General features: G+C 45.5%; 1 protein-coding gene across 1 annotated transcript in view; it reads right to left on the minus strand.

The window, feature by feature from the left end:
- Positions 1-312: 312 nt before the first annotated feature.
- LOC125395395 (liver carboxylesterase 1-like) overlaps positions 313-22,358 on the minus strand; it is a 28,668-nt gene continuing 6,622 nt past the window's right edge. Inside the window, exons 4-14 of the mRNA XM_087900681.1 lie at positions 21,910-22,043; positions 18,361-18,514; positions 15,198-15,302; positions 13,913-14,017; positions 12,451-12,489; positions 8,795-8,935; positions 7,141-7,221; positions 6,769-6,916; positions 2,236-2,367; positions 915-987; positions 313-626 (exon numbers count right to left, since the gene is read on the minus strand). Of these exons, the coding sequence (XP_087756807.1) occupies positions 449-626; positions 915-987; positions 2,236-2,367; positions 6,769-6,916; positions 7,141-7,221; positions 8,795-8,935; positions 12,451-12,489; positions 13,913-14,017; positions 15,198-15,302; positions 18,361-18,514; positions 21,910-22,043 (1,290 nt within the window). The 3' untranslated portion in view covers positions 313-448. The remainder of the gene's footprint in view (positions 627-914; positions 988-2,235; positions 2,368-6,768; positions 6,917-7,140; positions 7,222-8,794; positions 8,936-12,450; positions 12,490-13,912; positions 14,018-15,197; positions 15,303-18,360; positions 18,515-21,909; positions 22,044-22,358) is intronic.

Here is a 22,358-nt window from a genome sequence, read left to right on the forward strand (position 1 = left end):
AGAGGTAGCTGCTGAGATCAAGACTAGAGAAAACTGAGACCTTCCCATAACACATGTATATTGTCATTCTGTCCATACTCATTGTTCATTGTTGAATATGTCTGAAGTCCCCATTAGCATCTCAAAGCATGCTGGGATTCAGCACATATACAGGCCAAGCTATTCCCACAGGGGTGGTTTCCCCGTTGGTGGTGACCTCCCCATCTCTCTGAGGAGGATGGGCTCATCAGTAGTTCAAGACTCAGACACTGATTTGATTCCCTTCCACAACCCCCCCCCCCAAAAAAAAAACCATTTCACTTATTTTACAAATTGAAAGCAAACATTTCTTTCCCCTGGTTTCTACCCACCCCGGACACACAGTTCTCCAGCCTCGGTGATGAGGAAACTCTGAATTACAAACACCTACTGTGGAATAGAAGGCTTCCAGGGCTCCACCGCTTCCTCCTCATCTCTCCGCATCTCCTTTGGATGCCTCCTCCACCTTCATGGCTCGGAGCTCAGTCCAGAAAGCCACTTCCTTGTCTTTCAGCTTCTGGGCTTGCTGAGTGGTGGCTCCAATCTGCAGGTACGCTTCCTTCTGGTCATACTCTGGCCAGTGTGGCAATCCCTCCCCATTGGGGTTCCTGAGAACAGAGTCAAACAGGGGTTCTTAAAGCTGCTGTGTGATCCTCATATTTCTCTGAGGGTTCTGGGAATTTCTTGGCCCATCACTGCTGAGAGGTCATATTGCCCCAGAGACAGTCCTCATCTTTTGGGGACAGCCTGCCCATTCCTAGGGAGTTCTCCCTGTCGGAACATTATGGCTGCTGCTTTGGTCACTCAGGCTTTAGAAACTACCCCTTCCCATTTGGAGTCTCCCCAGCACCCCACAACGCCCACCAAGTCTGCTCCATCTTTTTCTCCAGCCTCACCCATTTCGAGCAAAATTGCCCCAAAGGTTCATCATTGTCCTGCTGAGGTTGATCTCCTCCTCCGAGGCACCCTCTGAGGAAAGAAGACAAGAATCCTTTCCAGACCATGGTGAGGTTGGTGGGCAGTGGTAGCATCGGCTGGGAGTGTTTAGAGATACAGTCTGCACTTTTGCCTGCTGACTCAGAATCCACGTTTGCGGAAGAGTTGGACTGAGTGTTCTACTTAAGCCTGGAAATGTGAGTCTAGGACTCACAAATGGATGCGTAGTCTGTCCATGAGCTGGCTACATTTATTTGTCACGATGACCTGATTTTCCCTCCCTACTCAAGGCACAGGATCTTCTTGCAGTCTCATAGATTTCAAAATATACCCAAACTAATAGTGTTCTAACGTGACCCCTAAGTAGGAGACACTCAGAGATGCTGGTGTCCTCTGAATAGCTGTGATATGAGTCACGGGTCACTGACACACGCTGAACATCCATGTGCTGAAAATATTTGTGAGAAGCTTTCTTTAAATACTATTATTAAAAAGTGTAAATTTTTGATATTTTGATATATAGGCAGAGAGATAAGAAAAGATAATTAGTAGACCACATTCAAGCTTAATGACAGCATTAAGTCTCTCTTCTCTCACACTCTATAGGCTTATGGGATTAGAAAATTAGAAAAAGAGCGGCATTGTTGCCTGAGGCTGAGTCGTGTAGATGACCCTCCACTTGGCCTACTGATACCACAGGTTAGGCTCATGAGTGCAACCACTTTGCCTAGGGATACAGCTTCCTGTATGCCCGTTAGAGCAGTAGAAATAGTGGGAACTGCTTGCGATAACTACATCTTTCTTGTTTGCATGTAAAATGTCCTTGTTGGGTTTGTGTGTTAGAACACTAGGCCCCCAACTGGTGGCACTGTTTGGGAAGGCCGTGGTGCTTTTACGAGGTCGAGACTTGTAGGGGGTAGGTCGAGACTTGTAGGGGGTAGGTCACTGGGGATGAACACTGAGATTATAGCCTGGCTCCACTCACTCCCTACTACCCCTCTGCTTCCTAAGTCCTATGTCATGTGACCAGTTAATGCTATGCCCCAGCCACCATACTTTCCTCACCATGGTGGACTGTGGCCCTTTGAAACAGTGAGTGGGAACAATCCCGTTCTCCTGAAGTTGCTTCGGTCAGGTATTTTGCCATGGAAATGTATAAAGAAACTAACAATCCTACTAGGAAATGGGGATTTGGAGAAGAGGCGCTTGCTTAAGGCCACTAAACCAGGTCTAGAACCCAAAGCTCCTAACTTGAAGTTCAAGCCAACAGAGAGGTATTACCTTTCAGAAATGGTGTCCCCCAAACAGAGTACACTTCATCACCGTGGTCTGCTATCACCGTCTTGGGTCTCATGTCAGACACGAAACTTGGACGATACTTAAATTCATACATGTAGGTGGGGGCTCCAGCATCTAAGAAGACATGGATTCATGTGCAGTACATGTTACCAGACTCACATAGGTGATATAAAGTCCTCTGCCTGTGCAGGAAATCCCCCAGATTCACAGCTGGAGGAAAACAGAATGTTAGGGGATCCTAGGTACTTGCTTGAGGCTGCTGGGGGAGACTAGCTCAGATTCGGACAAGTTGTCACTGTGAGTGAGTGAGCACATTTCAGGCAGTGTGTGTCTGGATGCATTTCAGTGACGACACCCCGTGTTCCTTTACCCTGAGCAGACGTGCACCTAGTAGGCATCTTCTGTCAGCCTGGTTTTGAGCATCCCCAGTGTTTTCCTTGATCATCCAGAAAAGAGTGATGCAAACCCACTCTGCCTGAACATGAGGACATTTGAACAACAAGACTGTGAAGACAGTGAGCACTCTATCTTTTAGGCTTCATGCATTCTTGAACCGTGGGATTCTTATTTGAGTCATGCTTGGTTGGGAGAGTTAAGGCCTTCAGGCGTGAAGGGAAAGTGAGCTTGCCTCTCTCCTTTCTTCTTCTCTCGCCCCCAAAGACATCATGTCTTAGCCCCAGGGCATCATTGCTCCTGCCCAGTGGATTGTTGTGTCAGCTGATTACTTCTACCTATGTACTAACCCCTGGATCCCAGGGAACTGTACCAGTGGTCATAGCAAGTCAGAGATACCCACAGAGGAGTGAGCGACTCTGGGAACAGAAGGATAAGGCACTGAACCAGAGTGGTAGAACAATCTCACTCCTTTGCCTTGCTTGCATTCAGTGAGAATCTTGGCAAATACAAAAAAAGAAAAAGGAAAAAGGAAAATTTCCCTCATAATTTCACTACTGACAGTCCCTTGATGCGTTAGTACAGACTCTTCTGTCTATAAAACTGGGACGATATTATCCAAGACATCTGTAACATACTGTAATCATTTTTCTTATTATCAAGTATTCATCCCTAAAATGGTAGACAGTTGTGTCACTTTAGCATGAATGAAGACATGGAGTGGTTTAGTAAATTGCCTTCTCAGCTTCCACCACTGTCCCGTGACTTAGCGAGAATTGCTTTGGACAAGCGTCCCTCTGTGGCCTGTGAACCACTTCTGAAGCAGTCACTTCGAGGTCACGCACAGAACAGTCACCTAGCCTCAGAGACTGAAAGGACTGTGGAAGGAAGCCAGAGCCCAGCACTTTGTGGATGAGAACATTTTAGTCAGTGTGATTGGTTTTCAGCCTGCTCCCTAAGACCCTGAGATCAGTAACATTCGCGCAATTATAAAACTAGTCTTCAGTGGAAAGCAGGACATAGACACTTGGGTAACAACAATCAGGAACAGTTTAAGAGGTAGAAGTACACATACAGATACACAGACACACACTTATGCACACACAGACACTCATCTACAAAGACACACATACACAATCACAGACACACACATAGATGGACACACACACCAACACACACCAACATACATATACACATTTACACACAAATACAAACACACATACACAAAAACATACTCATATACATATACGTACACACATACGTGTACATACACACATGCACACACACGAAATATACACACATACATAGGCATACATAAGGCACACATAGATATACATTCACACATACATATATGCATATACATATATGCACATGGTGGGGGACAGAGAGGGAAGAGAGAGAGAGGAAGAAGAGGGAGGGATGAGTTGTGAACCTCCAGCCTGAGAACCCAGTGGGCCAGGGAGAGTAGACCTCATGCATCCAATCCTGAGCTTTGGATAAATTTTTCTTCTTGATAGATTTTTAGTGTTATTATGGAAATTCCCATTATATAATATTCTTTGAGCAAAACTGTCACACAGAATTAACTTTTAAATGACATGTAAGATTGGGAAAATTATTAGACAATACAGAAAAATATCATAGTAGGTGCCTCCAGGTTGAGGAATTATGAATGATATCTAGTGCCTTCTTCATGTATTAGTATTTTCTAAAGTTTCTGCAAGTATAAAAAATATATTCATTTTATAATTAAAAAGTTATTTTTTATCAAGAAAGATAAGAATATTAAAAAGTGGGTAAAACCTGTGCTGTGCTAGCCGCAATAACTGAACTCAAAGTCATAAAATACCAGCTGAATGACCCAAGTCCAGTGTGGTAGGCAACACAGGATGTGCAGGAGGCATAGCTTAGTTACAGAGGGACAGACTAAACACCAGGTGGCCCTGACTAAAGGGTTTCATCTGGACCCTTGGGAAACACATACTGGATCCATTGTAGCTAGTTATGCTGGCTAGTTTTACATCAGCGGGACACCAGCTAGAGTTATATGAAAGGAGGGAACCTCCACTGAGAAAATACCTCCCTCAGATCTGTCTGTAGGGCATTTTCTAAATTAGTGGTTGACAGGGGAGGACCCAGTCCATTGTAGGTGATCCCATTCCTGGTCTAGTGGTCCAGGAGTCTGCAAGAAAGTAGGATAAACAAGCCATGATGAGCAAGTCAGTATTCCGCACCCCTCCATGGCCTCTGTATTAGCTCCTGCCTCCAGGCTTCCCTCCTGTTTGAGTTCCTGTCCTGACTTCCTTCGGCAATAGACTGTGATGTGAAGGTGTAAGTCAAATAAATCCTTTCCTCTTCAGCTTGTGTTTGGTCATGGTGTTTCATCACAACAATAGTAACCCTAACTAAGATACTAGTGTGTATCATGTTTATAAAATTCTGACATAAAAAGAAAAACTGAATGGTTAGTAAGGGAAGTCTGAACCAGAGAAATATTACATGGCCTATTCCTTAAAATGAAGCAGATGAGCTGGTAATAAGAAACGGTTCTGGGAGGCTCCCCAGATGTCACCTGGCAGAGCACATTTCACTTTTAGGTGGTCTTATGCATTCGTAATACTATACCTTACCTGCACAGCTGCGGGATAGTGTTGGAAAGTCCCAGAGAAGACACTTCAGTCCTCAGCCTACCCACACCTGCACTGCTGAGTTGGACAAAGCCTAGTCATGGATAACAATCATCTATAGACCCCTCCCCTCACATCCTAGCCCCCTCTGCCTCCGAGCTTTGGGTTCTGTATAGCCTTTGATACTATGTGGCTCGTTCCAACTTTTCTCCAGCCCCACTAACTGTGAACAAGACACCTTACAAGAACCTCTGACCTTGAATGGATTCTCTGAAGGTTACTTTTAGGCAACAGTTTGAGTGGATTAAGGCCTACTAGAAAACTGTAAAGAATTATTTCTGGCTGTGAGCAGGGTCTTTCCAGAGGAGACTGGAATATGAGTTGGTACACTAACGGGGAAGGTCTACTCTCAGTATGGAATATGAGTTGGTACACTAACGGGGAAGGTTTACTCTCAGAATGGAATATGAGTTGGAACACTAACAGGGAAGGTCTATTCTCAGTATGGACAGGTATCATCAGACCCGCTGAACACTGCAGAGAAGAAAGCAGAGAGAAGGCGACATCCTCTCTCCTGGAGCTTCTCCTGTCCCTGAAATCCTGCCCAGAACTCCAGGATGTTCGCATTTGAACTTTCAGACTTACATTTGGGAACCCCAAAGGCCTCTGAATTCCTGGATTAGACCGAGAAGCACACCATTGACTTTGCTGGTCCCAAGGATTTCCATCTTGTGGTAGTCACTTTTCCAGAACTCCAGAGTCTCTGTTCTGTTTTGGCTCCAGACTTCTTGGCCTTCATAATCCCACAAACCTATTCCCCCAGTAGACTCCCTCTCATCTACCTATCTGTCTCTCAGTTATCTATCTCCTTATTCAGTCTCTTGGCAGACTTTGCCAAACTTTCTAAGTGTTTGATTTTATGTATATACCAGCATAGCTTCAGATGCGGAGCCCCTAAAAGATGCTGCTGTGCCTCATACACACTCTTGTTCACAGGCAGGTCAACTCCAGCACCTTTGGCTGGGCCTCTGTCTATGGCTATGGATTACCTTGACCATGTGTGCAATAAGTCAAGGTGTTAGGGATCTAACTCACTGAAATAGCTTTCCACAGATGGCAAGGGTGTTACGATGGATATAAGTAGCTCCTTTGCTACTTAGATGGGATAACCCTGAGATGTGTCCTCTGCATGATTCTAAGGGCTCAGTTCCATCCATTCACAGGAGACACATGCTTGGCAGTGGATCAATGACTGACCTCTGAAGTATCATAGCCTTACCTCCTTGGGAGTGTTTATTGAGATTAACTCCCAAATTGGTGACTTGCATTTGTGTCCTGTTTTAGAGATTCATGTGAAAGAGCACAAGGTTGAACATGCCCCACATCACCTCTGGGCCATATGGAATGAGTCTCTGAGTCTTGACCCTCAGCAGTTTCCACATCTGACTGTATTGGGGAGTCAGTGTTCCTCTTTTGTACAGCCCCCGGGACTCACCTCTATGATAGCGGGCCACAATCACGGATGGCACAGCAAATAACACATCTCCCATCATATCTAAAAAGAGGTTTTTCTTTTTGTCGGGGCAGTCTGATCCTCCCAAATATTTCTCAATGGCCACCGGAGTCAGTTCCTTAGAGATGTTCTGGAATACATCAAGAAAGAGCCCACCCCCACCAATGAGCGATGTGATTTTCCCAGCCCATAGTTGATTATGATCAACTTCAATGCTGTACTAATCCTTTCTCTGGGATGGGAGCTCAAGATTCCAGCTATCTTTACCCTACCATTTAATTCACCTGTGACTGAGGGCAAGCTCCCAGCCCTTCCTTGAATTCAACTTTTCTCCACGATTGCACTTATACTTACAGTAAGTGGGTAGGACTTCCATAGGAGGGATGTGGCTGTCTTCTGGTCCAGTTTGCCTTCAGAGAGTGGATAGCCCATCATCTGTTAAAAAAAAATAGTCAGTCGTTTGTAAATTTTGGGAATTAATGGGAATAACCAAACAGGCTAGAAAGTCAACCAAACAGAAGCACGATGAAGGTGTTTCCAGGCCTTGGTGTTCATGGGTTTTGATGAATTAGACAATAATAGTTAGCCTGATGGACTTTTCCAGAAAGTGAATGAACACAAAAGAGAGATTAAAAACAAGTTCAGCAGAAGATGATTGTGTGTGCATGTACACGTGTGTTCAGTGTGTGAATGTGTGTGTCAGTGCGTTTGTGTGTGTATGGGTATCTGTTTGTCAATGAAGATGGGAATACACACAAAGGTCCTCTATGCAGAGAGGGAAAATTAAGATCATGCATTTAGAAGCTAAGAACTCAGGGACAGAGGGCACGAGACATCCCATTCCTCAATTCATAAAAGCAACCATCATGGCTGTGCCATTTGATAATCTCTGGAAACCTTCTGTATGGAGAACTACAGAACTCTTGCCGTGTTCGATGTGTGCAGACCTCTGCAGCCAGAGACAAGCTACCATCAACATGGCTGAAGAAGCATGATCTAGCCCTCTGCCATGCTTACTTGGGGAACTCAGTGCTGCCGGAAGAAAACCTGGGGCTGAGCAGATAGCCCTGATCTCTGCTAAAGCGTCTACTAGAGAGTTCACAGTTTAAAATCTTTACGATGCCCCTTGAGATATTAATGCCTTAACGAAAACAGTTTCCTCAAGGACCAGGGAGCGATTTGGGGAGGTTGCTCTTGTTCTCTCTACTGGTCTTTTTGGAAGGAAACATCCCTAACTTCAGTTTCCAGCTGAGTCCTTCCATGAAGAGAAGGAGGTTTCTCCTGCAGATGGGTGTGGACTAACACTTCTGTATCTAGCTCACTCTTCCTATCACAGTGGCTCTTTGAGAACTTTACAGCATTGAAACCTCTCCCACTATTGTTGCCAGGGATCAGAGTTAACTTTGTACATGAACTTTCCCCTAGTGTGATCGTACCATAAAATGAACCCTATCCTTCTACTTGAATGTGTATTTCTCATTGTTTACTTTTAACTCAAGAAAATCTCATTTTCCTTTTGCATGTCAGCTTTCGCTTATGTGAAACCAGTCTTCCCTGGTCTTGGTTAGTGCGCCCGTGGCAATGTTGGTGCATGTGAGTTCACCCTTAAGGTGGGAGCTGCTGCGCCCCAGCCTGACTCCTGCACTCCAGCTCCCTCTCCTTTCTGGGCATTCCTAGTTCTCCTATCTGAACAACTGCCATCCCTTCTTGGCCTTGGGGCTAAGGTCAAGAGCAATCTGGACAGTTCTCATCACTACAGATCTCTCACTCAGCTTTTCAGGGCATAAATAAATAAATAAATAAATAAATAAATAAAGTGGAGCAGAGCTCTGAGGACTGCACTTTCCAGGGCACAGTTGGACCTGGAGACTGTTTCCATGGAAATGTTCACTTGTGACCATGGAAATAGTTTCCTTGGATTCAGAGAGAGGTTCAGAGAAGGCAGAAGTCCTGGTGGCAGGTGATGATGGCTTCTGGGGTGAAGTCTGTGAGATCACTACTTCCTCACCGTGGGAATAAACCAGCCAAACTCTTGCTTGTTGATCCCCACAATGTAGGGCACGGTGTTGAAATTCTTCTCAGCCAGAATCTCTTCCGGTGCCTTTGGCAGAAGCACCCCGTCAATCACAGTGGTCAGGAAGGGGTAGCTCTGGAGAACGAAGTGACATGTGGTTAGTTGCTCCCCAGAACACCCGTGCTCCGTTTGCCATCTGTCTGAGGGTCGAACACGTACTATCAAACTACATAAGCACTGGCAGCGGCCACAGATGCTCAAGCCCCCTGTGAGGGGATAGAACTCTGACCTGTGGGTGTCTCTGGTAAGGTGACGGGGCGGTGGTAAGTTCTGGAATACTTGCGTATACATAATGAAGTTCTGTAGAGATGGGATCCAAGTTGAAACATGAAGATCATTGGTGCTCTGTTTAAAGGCTTATTTTAATTTTAGTTCTGTGCGTGTATTTGTGTGGGAGCATATGCACATGAGTGAAAATGCCTACAGAGGTCAGAAGAGGCGTTGGATCCCCTGAGGCTGGAGTTACAGGTGGGAGTCACCCAACACTGGAGCTAGGAACTGAAGTCAGGTCCTTGCATCAGTAGCAAATGTTCTTGACCTTAAGCTATCTCTTTAACCCTCTCACTGATGTTTGATGATGTCTCATACATAACATTTTGACTGTCACTTGCCATGGAAGTCCATTTGTGGAATTTTTACTCCTGGTACCCTGTCAGCACTCAGGACATTTGGGATTGTGGAGCAGAGAGCTGGCTAGAAGCGGATCACTCTGCCCTGCCATGGGAAAGGCGCCTCGAGGAAGGGCTTAACCTGCTCCTGACCCTAAGGAACATAACTGTAGATTCTCTGGCTTTGTTTTCACAACCGTATTGTCTACTACTTGTTTCTAATATTCTTCCTCGTGTCATGAATTCACAGATTCAGCCTCTTTCTCCTCTTTTTGCAGCTTCATCAGACATTACAGGTGTCATATTGACACTGCAGAACAGTCTAACTTACATGCCTCTTCTTGTGGATCTAATGTATTGATGACATTGTCACCAAGCTCATACCCAATAGTTCTGCCACTAAAACCTGAAGGGGGATCACTTCACACACACACACACACACACACACACACACACACACGAATACACGCATGTACATGCACACACACATTAATAATGTACATTGTAGCTCTGGTGTGTTTAGTTACACCTTCTTCTGAACTCTCTGGAGCTTTTTTAAACAATAAATCAGCGACAGCACCAAAGTGAGGGAAATGATGTAGTAAGCCCACTGTAGAAGACCACTTCCTAATAAGGGAGATGGAGGAGGCAGCGTATTGCGTTAAGATGGAATTCGGGTACCACGTGCCTCAGACATTCACCACTCACTTCTCTGCCTGTGAGCAGGCACAAAGTACTTGGAGTTTATTTGGGCACTTTGAAACACATTTTTACAAATAGCTCAACTCATAAGCACAGAATCCACGATGAAGACAGACCAACTCCACCCATCCATCTATATTGAAATGTGAGCTCTCTCTCCATGAGGACAAAACCCCCTTACCTTCAAGATGCCTTCTGCGAGTCACAGAAGGCCATGGCATCGACCATACTATATTGTCAGACATTTTGATTTTATGTTTTATGTTTGATGAAAAATATTTGCAAGATTAAGTGGAGCCTGGTTTGCACGTTGCCAGCTGGGAAGCTGGCTGTGGGTTTGGTTAAATGCCTGACCTAGAGCTCTGGTGTGGTGGGACCCACATGAAGTGAACAACTGAACACGGGAAATGTTCAGCACAGCACTTGTCCCTGGAAAGGGCTTAGTAGGCACTAGATATCATTTCCGCTGGCAGAGTTATTTTTCTCCGTTGGGTCATTATGGCACAACTCATTTGTACCATACTTCTAGCTCCATGTTCCATATACAATATTTCCCTCCTTGGAGAACAGATGGAGCTGGAAGATGTCTAGACTGAAGATCATGGTTTTAAGGACCTAGCCCTACTCTGAAAGGATGAACTAACGACTGGTTAGGCCTCGCTGTATGTGGTTCAATGAAACAAAGCAGACCTACCCCAAAGATCCAGAATCTAAACCATGCGCGTTAACAGTAACAAACAGGTTCTGGGTGCAACTATTACTGCTTTAGAAGGGGTGTAGAATGCAGAGAGGGCTGATGAAGAAGGTTGCAGGGGAGCAGGTCATACGAATGGTGCAGGTGCTCTTGTCCTTGGCAGTGGACTTCGGGAATGAAGAGAGCTGAACGGTGAAGGACTGGGGTTTCCAAACACTGGACAGGGCACATGGAAAGGGGTGGGTGTCACTACGCAGGGCTGGCCTCAGAAACACCGAGAAGCTTGGGTGTGGACGAGTGTGAGCCCCAGGGAGAGGGTCACAGGGCAATCACATTTTCTGCACAGTATCTGGCAACTCACAAGCGCCCAGATCAGGCATGCTTTGGTTAAAGATGTTTTCGGGGGAGGCAAGAGGACTCGTGCTAAAAACAGGTCTGATTTTAAGGAAGGAGGTGGCATACTTCGGCGTGTGCTATGGAGGGTAAATCTGATGATACCGGGACATGGGGCAGGAGGGAAAGTGGACCTCGAAAATAGAAAAGGTCCAGAAGACAGATCGTGAGGGTCCTTTTGAAGGTAGCATCTTCAGAGGGGATATTAGCAACAGTAGGAATCAGAGGGATTGCTATGGGGATCAGCGATGCTGGTGGCTATGCCATGACGTCCAGACTCCTAGCCAGCTTTGGCTAGAAGAGAGGGGCATTCTTCTTTGTTCTTTATTTCTTACTCTTACTCTACAGCTTCCTTCAGCAAATCCTGTCGATTATCCCTGCAAATATATCCCATTGCAAATGATTCTTGCCACCCTTCTGCCGAGGCCTTGGTATTTCCCAGGATCTTTTTCTTGGTAGGCTGCAGTGCAGCCCTCCTGCATGATCTCTGTACCTGCCTGGTCCTTGCCTTCTGCCTGTTTCCACTTTGTCATCAGTGGATACTGGCAAAATCTAAGTATATCATTCTTGTCCATTTGCTCTGTTGCATGCATCAGAGCAGAAGGTTCCAGGAAGTCCAGAGGGCTCTCTGCTTCACTGCTATCCCAGCCACTGAACTGCTTCTTGCCTCATAGGGTAACCTTGATAAATGTCCAAAAGAATTTCAAACCATCCTACAAGACCCTTAGTGAATAGCTGGGATACCCAGGGATAGAGCATAGAACCTGACCGTAGACACTATACAGCAATTGCCACAAGACAATGGTCACTGCTAGAAGGAGGGAGTGCACGACAAGATGGGAGGGCAAAGTTGGAGTTTCTGCTGAGTCCTCTGTGAAGTCTCCTAAGATCCTTACCCGAACATCTTTGCCCCTTGACAGTGGAAGGTTCTGGTGTCCTCTCCTCTTACAGGGCCATTTTACCTGAGCCCAGGAGACTGGACTACTTATTGGGCATGCTCACTGTGAAGAACAGCTCTGCTTGTGATTTTCCTGGCTACATTACTCTGGCAAGGGACTACCTCCTCTGGGCCTCTGCAGCATGCCCACAGAACAGGACTGACTTTTCGCAAGGGGAACTCTTGCCTTCGTAGTTATTTGAAGCCTCAAAGTGTTAAGACATAGTACCTATCATGGAAAGGCAGGGATCCTTACCTCTCTGGGGTCTCCAAGCAAATCAAGAGCAAAGAATTTCTGTGAAGACAAAGGCAGAAGATGTGGTGAGCAGGTGTCCCTCTCCAAAGACCAACTTCTAGCTGCACTCCTGAGTTGCCAGGTTCTCTGTCCTGGTCCCTCCCCAGCTTGGCCCAGTGTGGGAAGGCCTGAGTTCTACTGCACACAGCACATGATGGTGGAGAAAGACATGCAATGCAGAATAGGCATAAACCAAGAGAAAGACCGCGAGCCAGAGTGAGTCTCGCTAGCTCTGGAGTCAGAACTGTTAGTGTGCCTACTTTTTCTTATGTGCCCTTTCTTCTGTGCCACCAGGAGAACCACTGAAATATCTGTCTCCAAGTTTTAGAATCCGATTACATTTTTTGACTAGTTCGATCATTTTACGTGAACCCGTTGTGCCAGGCAGTGCCCCAGGCTAATCGGATGTTATGGAGTCCAGTAGTATCTTCCAGCATTTAGGGCCGAGAGAGAAGGAAAGTAAGAACAAGGGGAAGGGGAGTCAAAGTTTCAAGTTCTTCCCAATGAAGAGAAAAGGTCACATGGTCCCAGATGCTGTTGTTTTCTGGGTGTTTGTTCTGAGAAGCCTTCCTATGATGACAGCATCATGGTCACCCATCTTCTGTGCCACCTTCCTTTCAAGTATCTTAGCTGGGTGTAATGAATGTGTACTCTCTGTCTTCTCACCCCAACTAACTCACTAAGTACCTGGATAGATGTCTGAATGGATGGATGGCCGTTTGGTACACAGAATATTGGTGAACCTGATGAATTTATTTATCGAGGATGATAACGATCAGGTAATTTGTAATAGATTATTGTTTTGTTGGAATGGGTTGTATGGTGTACATTAACAGTAGCTGGATGATGCATAGGTATTCAAATGGTCACGAAATAATAAACGAAGCACTATAGAAGAGTTGACATTGCATTTGTGGAAGTACATCATTGCTGAATAGACGGATTTGTGAATGGATAAACAGATGATGGATGGATAGATTAATAAATGGATGAATATATGATTACCTTAGAATCGTACCACTACTGACTTATAATTGATAATTTCTTGTTTTATAATTAACTATCTCCATTCTGTATTCCTCCTGATTAAATACTTACAGAAAGAGTGGAAAAAAGATAGAAATTAGGAAAAATATTTGTAACGTTCTATTTTATAAAATTAATTAGCCAACTCTTAGACAAATTGTAGCACTTCTGAGAACCTCTGTGCGTAGTATCTCCAGTCCTAAAATTTAGGATGGTTGTTACTTCTGTGAAGAGTAAAATGCTTAATTTCTTACAACACATCCACCTATAATAATGCTAGAGTGATTATTTTGATAAAGCTGGGGCATGGTTAAGCATTTTTTCAATGCTTTCACAGGTGTGAAGACCCCTGTGCCTATGTCAGCAGTGTGGGGGCTACCAGGATAGACACACCTACCATTTTCAGTGTCGTGGCCAAGAGCTCCTCCTCTGTCTTCTCACGCAGACACTGAACTATACCGACTGATGTGGTGGCCTCACACCCTGTGGCAATGGCGACTTGCTGCAGAGACCACAGGCAACAGGAGAATTAAATGACATCATGGTACCTCCATGAATACAGAGAGGTACTCTATCTCAAGACTGCGGTTGTGGGCTGTGGCAGCAGAAAGTGCTCCAGGCCAGCAGTGAAGGTACTGGATTGTACGGTATTGCCCCTGCTACCAGCTTGGATTGTGACATGAGTCGCTTACACATTTGTGTCTTAGTGGCCATTTCTCTGATAACATAGGTATGGTTATCGGAAAACTGACCATTTTAAGAATGACGGTGTGCAATGGTCGCTAAAACAGCACAGAATCCCAAATTCTACCTTTTGATTTCATGCCCCATTGTCACAAAGACTGTCAAAGCAAAAACAGTCTTTCCTCTGCTAAATCACAGAACAAAGCTACTGCTCTTGAACCAAGAGGAAGTTTGTAATCTCAGTGGCAGATGTGGTACCCATGTGGTCTGGGAGTGAACTGGCTAGAGAGGAGGCACAAGAGGTGGTACAGGCTAGGTGTGAGATCAAAAGCAAGAGACCCTTGACTCTGTTCTCTGCTTGCTCTGTCTGTTTTGGCCACAGCAGCCTTCCCTCACTCTCATACAGGACTCCCCTTTGCACAGGACGTTTGCGCACGCTGCTCCTTCTTGGGCTATCCTTTGCTCACCAGGTAAATATATCTCTTCTTTCTGATATTTCTGCTCACCTATTGGTCACATTCTCACTAGACATTCCTTTTGGATTCATGTGGTTTTATCAGATTTGGTTATTCTCTTTCCTGTCGGCATCTTCTCATTGACGAAAGAGTGCCATTTGCTTGATTACACAATTTTAAAAAAAACCAATCTCCTTTTTAAGAATGGATGCTTTCTAGGTTACAAAGCACATAGGTATATCTGCTATATATATGAATAAATGAACCAATGCATGAATGTGCTGGGAACCAGCCCTGGGCCTCAGGGAGGAATCATCCCAAATCCATAACTGCATGCAGAGCACTGGAACCCAGACCCCGACAGAGATGTACTGTAATGACAGGCCACCACTGTCCAGTGTGGCACTCTGCCTTGTTACACTGGAACCAGTGCGCTCAGGGGACATTGCACTGAGCTGAAGGCCATTGTTTTGAGCTTGAGTCTCAGGGGCTCCGATCACTCAGTTCTTGGAGAGCTTAGACTGGGCTACCCAGGTGACCTACCTCAGCCCCACGCCTGGTATTCTCCCTGAACAGACATGGAGTGAGGGCCACACCACTCTCAGAAATGGCCCTGTGGAAGAGGTTTTTGGTCAGGGGAGACAGCACCTGGAAAGGAAGAGGAGGAGAATTAACACTCAAGGGAGACGGCCAATGACTTGCTCATCTTGTAAAGTTCCCTCCACTTGCACCCCTTGCCTGCAGACTTTGATTCTCACTGCATGTTACAGCTCCTTACCTGTCTCTGATCGCTTCCCAGCTTTCCTCAGAGCCAGGGACAGAGTAGGGAGTATGTGGCATGCATCTACTATGATAGTCAAAAAACACCGGAAGGAGAGGCTTTGCCTTTCCTAACTACAAATTCTGTTTCAGAGTCTCTATTACTCAGAAAGTGTCTTGGGAATAATGATCATGAGCATCCATAGAGCACTTTAAAGACATTTCGTTGATGAGTATACTTCTCTGTGGATATAAGGACAGATATTTAGAATGTAGTTAGGGGAGCATTCTGGTTTAGTAAAGTGGTGTCTGCGGATTTTCTTTCAAGATCACTAGCCCTGGGTACTAGGTTTCCAGTACCAGGCATGATTTCCCTTTTGTTAAGAAGGTCTTAACAGGGCCCCAGAGGCACAGGTCCTTAATTCCAGCACTCGGAAGGAACGCAGAAGCAGACGAATCTCTAAGTTCCAGGTCAGCCTGGTCTACTGAGTGAGTTCTAAGACAACCAAAATTACAGAGAGAAACTCTATCTTGCAAAAACAAACAAATGAACAAACAAACCAAGTTCTTAAGTAAAAAACAGAGAGCTGAAACTTCTCTTTTCAACAGCAGATCTAGACCGCTACAGAAAACTACAGGCAATCAAAATGCAGGCACGTGGAGCCCAGGGGATATAGCTACAAAACAACTCTGGTATTTAAAACTCAGGGACCAGTGCCTAGAAGGGGTGGAAAGACTGTAAGATTGGGGGGTTTGCTGTGAGGCTGCATCTTCTAGTAAAGTCAGAAACAACTCCTGTAATGTCTCATCCTCAACACGAGCTGAACAAGGGCAACAGTAGAGATGCCAAAGGGGATGGAAAAAGCCTATGAGGGCTCAACCCTACACAAAGAGCTACCAGAAGCTAAGGGATGCTGCGAGGGTGGAGAAACAGTCTTCTACAAGGATTAATTGGTTGTCCAGTCTTCTTTTCAGGGAGTCAGCCCTGAAAATAGGCATACAAGTGACATTATAAGGAATGAGCAGGTTGTGTTTAGGAATGTACTTGTATATACACATACATATGCATCATATACATATATCCATGTAAAAACAATGAGAAAAGAGGGCATTAATTTGAACACTTATATTTTTTATATTTTAGATTGTGAGTCTAGCCTTTAATGTCTGATCCACCTCTCTAGCCCAGCCATTAATACGAAAGAGAGCAAAGAGGGGTATAGAGATTGGAGGGAGAAAAGGGAAGGAAGAAGTCATGTCTTTTTATTGTAATCTCAAAAAGCAAAGTAAGTAATAAAAACCAGTTTGAAAAAAATTATATTAAATCTTCTATTTTTTTTTAAACTTGCCTAAAAAGACAACTCATAGCACTGACAAGTTTAAGCCAGACCAGGTCTGAGCACAGAGAAGAGGAAGTGGGTACAATGTCCCACCCTACTCGAGAAGCTATTCACTGTGGAAAGCTGATGGAGGTGACACCAGATATATATCAAATGTGTGTCAGACACAATCAAGGGCAGGCCCCATGCTCAGCAGCCGTTGGCCAGCACAGAGTGGATTGCATGATTCTGTGTGTGCTTTTTATTGTTGGGATTTTTTGGGGGGTGTTCTTTGCATTTTTGTTTTATTTTGTTTTTGCTTGTTCGTTTTGATTTGTTTTTCTTTTGAGGAAAAGAACATAGAGTTGGGTGGGGAGGGAGGGGAGGAGATCTGGGGAGAACTGGGATGGGGAAAAGAATAAGAGCAACATATATTGTGTGAAAATGTTTTATGAAAAGTAATAAATAGAAAATAAATAAAATGAAAATAAAGAAAATTCATAGTGTAGATGATAGTAAAAATGAGAGCCCACCAAGCGTTCTAATATTGTAATACTGTGTAACAAACAATGTTTTATGGTTTCCATAGGACACTATGCTGTTGTAAAAACAAGTATTAAGAAAAGTCTTTTAGCACTTGGGGAGTGTCCATGACAGTCTAATAGTGGAGAAAAATGTTCTTTAAAAGTTATGTGATACATACAAGAGACAGAATAAACATAGGCCTGGGAGACAGAATTGTAGGAAAAGACAAGGGAAATGCAGGTTAGAAGGTCACAGTGACAGTGCCCTGATGGATCATGAATGACTTGTTTCTCCTTCGGCATTATCTCTTCTTTTTCCTTATTTTTTTCCCTCTACTTTGAAAATATAAACTATTATCCTGTGGGTATTCAACTATGAAATCGGTACATGTTTAAAAGATAATGGGACTGATCTACCTAATCCGAGGTGGCTGGAGGGTTTTGAGCAGCCCCCGGTGCCTTCTATAGCATCCTTCAATGTGTCCCCTTCTCTAAGCCAGCAAAATCACCCTCACTTGTAGGTGTTACAGCCTTCCCCTTTCCTATCCCTCTTCGCTACATTTTCTGCTCTTTCTCTCTCTCACTGACTTCCCCTATGCACAGTGCCTTAGGCCCAGAGACTGCTGCCCACCCCCTAGGCACAAGCAAGCCACAGGACAACCTCAGAGGAAGCTACTTTCAGTGCTAACCTCTCTACCTGTGAGTCTGGTTTCCAGGGGAACAGGGACCCCCTAGTGAGCACTTGCATCTGTTTATTCATATGTCACCCCTGCCCCCACGTCAGGGGAGTGGCAAAGCTAAAATGATTAGGAAGAGGAGAGAGAACACAAATGAGATGACTAGGAACACCATGGTCACAGGATCAGCTGGAACACCATGGTCTCGGGCTTAGCTGGACATTCTTTTGGCTTCAGGACACAAAACTGAGCTCTGAGCTTCTTGGGAGCTCCCGGTATTTTCATTTCTACACTGACTGCTGCTGAGCCAGTGTGAATGCAGGTCTTGCCGGCCAAAGTGCCTGTGGCTGGGTTGAATGGTCTTCAAGGGGACCCATCAGCACTCACATCAACCCTGGACATGAGGCTTGGTGCCAGGAATACTTACAAGGACAGAGACACTCTCCCCTCCTGCTGACTCGCCAAAGAGGGTCACAGAGCCTGGGTCCCCCCCGAAGTTAGCAATGTTGTCCTGGACCCATTGTAGGGCAGCTACTTGGTCGAGGTGACCCCAGTTTCCTCTGCTGTGTTCATCCCCTGTGCTGGAAGAGAAGGGTGAGAGTAGAAGTCAGAGAAGTCATAGCTGGGCTATGATGGGTGGAGAGCCATGGCTATGGGAGGACCATCCCTCCATGCTTTGTATGTTAAAGGTCTGGTCTTTCATGGGGCAGCGTTGGGAGGTGGTCCAGCCTTTAAGAGGGGGAGTCCATTGTTAGGTGATTGGTCTATTGAGGACACTAGGATGAACATAGTTCTAGCAGCATTCTAGTTAGTTCTTATGAAATTGTTATAGATGAGCACGCCTGTGCCTACTTGCTCTCTGATTTCCTGATAGTCCCTTTGCCACAATACCAGCTGCCCTAATGTGACACTGCCCAGGTGTCTTTGTCCACAGCTGATACTGTGCTGCCTAGACTTTTAACCTTTGAAGCTGTCTTTAAATGAACCTCATTTAAAAGTTTAAATTTGTTTTATTCTTAATTGTGTGTGTGTGTGTGTGTGTGTGTGTGTGTGTGAGAGAGAGAGAGAGAGAGAGAGAGAGAGAGAGAGAGAGAGAGAGAGAGGATGTCTGTGCTTGTGAGGATGTTAGTGTCTGCAAGAATGCTAAGAATTGAACTTGGGTCGTCTGCAAGATCAGTAGTCACTCTTAATCACTGAGCTATCTCTGCAGCCCAACCCCAGATTTTACAAAATAGTAAGCTTCAGGTATTTGTTATAGCTGTGGGAAGTAGCCTGATGCGGAAAGTTGGTACCAAAGAGCTGGTCTGCTGATAGCACTGTACTAGAAAATGTGAAAGCGACTTTGGGAAAAGTCTAAAGGGTTTGCAGGAGCAGGCTGGTCAGCCTGAAGTGTGGGATGTGGGGTGCTATAGATGACTCAGACACAAACTCTGAAAAAAGAATACTCTGCGGATCTTTGCAGAGAAGGTGGAAAAGCCATGCCCGTGCCCGAAAGCTTTACGTAAGGATGATGGAGAACTTGACATGGTGGAAACAATTTCTAACTAGCAAAGCCTTCAGGACACAATGTGGGCATTATTGGCTGATGGTAGTGAGATTTTTCAGTGACGCTGAAGGTCAAAGGTCAGACTAGAAATATGATGGAAATTATCCTGTGGTTAGAGAAGGATCAGAGAGAAAGCAATTAGGGATAGACTCAAGGAATCACTCGCTAAAGAGATGAGCATGAGGCTGATAATAGGTTAGCTGACAAAAGGCTTTGGGGATATTCATCATAGACACAGAGGCCGTCCAGGACATGATGACTTCCAGAACAGAACTCAAGACCTCTTCTTGAACTTCATACCCAAATCTATCTCGAGGTTTGACTACCAGCTGGCAGAATCTCCAGCCATAAGAGCTATAAACACACTCGTTAGGAAGGTGGGAGTCCTCTGTGGATGCAAGTTTTATGCAAACACTCTGGCCAAATTGTTGAGTAACCACTGCATGAAAGAAGTAGAGAGGAAACTAAATGGTTGCTACAGTAACATAGGCCAGAGATGCAGGGCTTTGATCTTGGTGGAAGTTAGGAATCAATGAATGCCTGAGCTATGAATGAGCTATGTATTTAGAGGGTAGAGCTAGGAAAATTTTACTGGCCATGCAGCTATAGGGTATGAAATAAAAGAGTCTGGACTTTATTATGAATAATCAAAAGTATAAAACTGAATACTGCTTCACAGGGGGCCTTATAAAAACAGGAAGCAAAATGTTGTGGTCTCTGAGTTGTCAAGGGTTCGCACTGGCTCTGTGAAGTAAGGCAGTCCTGGTTAGACATTCAGGGAAACAGGAGGACATAGTTAAAGATGCTATCTTGGCTTTAAAGGACAGGTGGGTATCCTGGTTACTGTTCTGTTTCTGTGGAGAGATGCTATGATCAAGGCAACTTATAAAAGAAAGATATAATCAGGGGCTTGCTTACAGTTTCAGAGGGCCAGTTGCTATCATGGGAAGCAGGACAGCAGGCAGACAGTTATAGCACTGAGCAGTAACTTACACCATATTCACAAGCAGAAGACTCACACATACATACACACACACACACACACACACACACACACACAGAGGGGAGGGGAGGGAGAGGGAGGGGGAAGAGAGAGAGAGAGACAGAGGGAGGGAGAGGAGGAGGAGGAGGAGGAGGAGGAGGAGGAGGAGGAGGAGAGAGAGAGAGAGAGAGAGAGAGAGAGAGAGAGAGAGAGATTCATGAGCTTTTGAAACCTTAAAGACCACCCCCAGTGACACACCTCCTCCAACGAGATCACACCTCCTAATCCTCCCCAAAACAGTTCCACTAACCGGGGACCAAGCATTTAAATGTATGAGCCTATGAGAGCCATTTCTCATTCCAACCACAATCGTGGGGAATTCTGGGAATTATTGGACGGGGAAAGGGAGGCATGCAGAGACCTGAGGATGGGGAGGGAAGGAGCAAGAAAGGACTGAACATGAGCAACCAAGGAGGTGGAAGGCAGCCAGGGAGGTGGGGGGTGGCCAAGGATGTAGAAGGTGGCCAAGGCGAGAAAAAAGAAGCAGCTCAGAGACACAGGTGCTCACTTGGCTGCTGCTGAGGGCTCAGAAAGTTGTACTGGGGAGAGTAGGGGGGCACTGTGGCTTCTATGCGCACAGCCTTCCAGGCATGGGTGGAGGAGAGAAAGGGAGAGAGAAGGTGGAGGGACCATTTGTGGCAGGCTGAATGAAACAGGAAGTAGAGAAACAGAACCTAGGGAAAGAGATCTGGTACCTTAAGGGATGGTGTCTTCGTTCCTGAGGCAGAAGCCTAAAGCAACCAGCGGAGAGGCAGACCAGAACCATCTTCCAGCTCCTCAGTCTCCTCAGCGGTGGCTGTGGCTCGGCTAGACTACTTAGCAGCCATCTCAGGATTGTATGGAATAGGCAGACAAGGATCCTAGAGTAGGAAAGCTGGTCCTGATCTCACAGTTGATGGAGACTCTAGCCTGGCATCCTGCATGTGCCAGCCGCTACGGAGGAAGTGAGCTGTGTGTCCTCTACCACCCCTCCAGGGGTCAGATCCTCTGACATCCACCCCGACACTCTTTCCTTCACAAACAAGCATTCTCGGAACTCCTTTGTGCCTCCCATCTTAGCAGGAGATGTACAACCCTGAACTTCTTAGTGACTGCTCTAGGCAATGCTGTGTGCTTGGCCACACAGGTGAAAAGAGACATGTGTCTTAGAACTAAACAAGAGCTAGGCTTTGGAAGATGGGTGAGTTTAGAATAGGCCTTCCAGGCAGCAAGGGCAGTAGACACAAAAGCCCCGAGCAAGGGCAAAAGTACGGTGAGGAAAGAGAAGACAGGACAGAGTCCAACCTCCAGAAACATAAATGCTTTAAGGAATGCAGAGGAATTACCAGGCATGGGTCCTACTGTCCCGATTGGTGTTAATGTAATGGGAAAAAGGTCCAGTATCTTACCTGAGGAATCCCCAGATGCCCAGGCGGTATTGAATGGCTACCACCACCACTTTCTCATGGGTAGACAGGGCCAGTCCATCAAAAGTTGATGCCCCACCAGACAGTAAACCTCCTCCGTGGACCCACACCATCACCTGGACAGGCATCAAGAAACCATTCAGGTTATAAGAAGTAGAGAAGTAACGACATTTGATGACCCTAACTAATTCTTGCTTATGACTAAGGAAGCCGTTATCCAAGCCCACGAGTGACTACCATGGCTACAACAGGCCTATCCTTCCTAACTCTCTCAGTTGGGTCCCAGACCACAATTCCACTCAATGCAGCCTAGTTGTTCATTGTATTACCCTTCTCTCCAGTCTCAAGGACCATGTCTTTCAATGGTTCTAACAAACTCGAATGTTATTATGGTAGCAGCAAAAGCCAAGGATGTCATTTTCTCCCCAGGA

This window comes from Myodes glareolus, chromosome 22 (assembly GCF_982192425.1).
Source record: "Myodes glareolus chromosome 22, mMyoGla1.1, whole genome shotgun sequence".
Lineage (NCBI taxonomy): Eukaryota > Metazoa > Chordata > Mammalia > Rodentia > Cricetidae > Myodes > Myodes glareolus.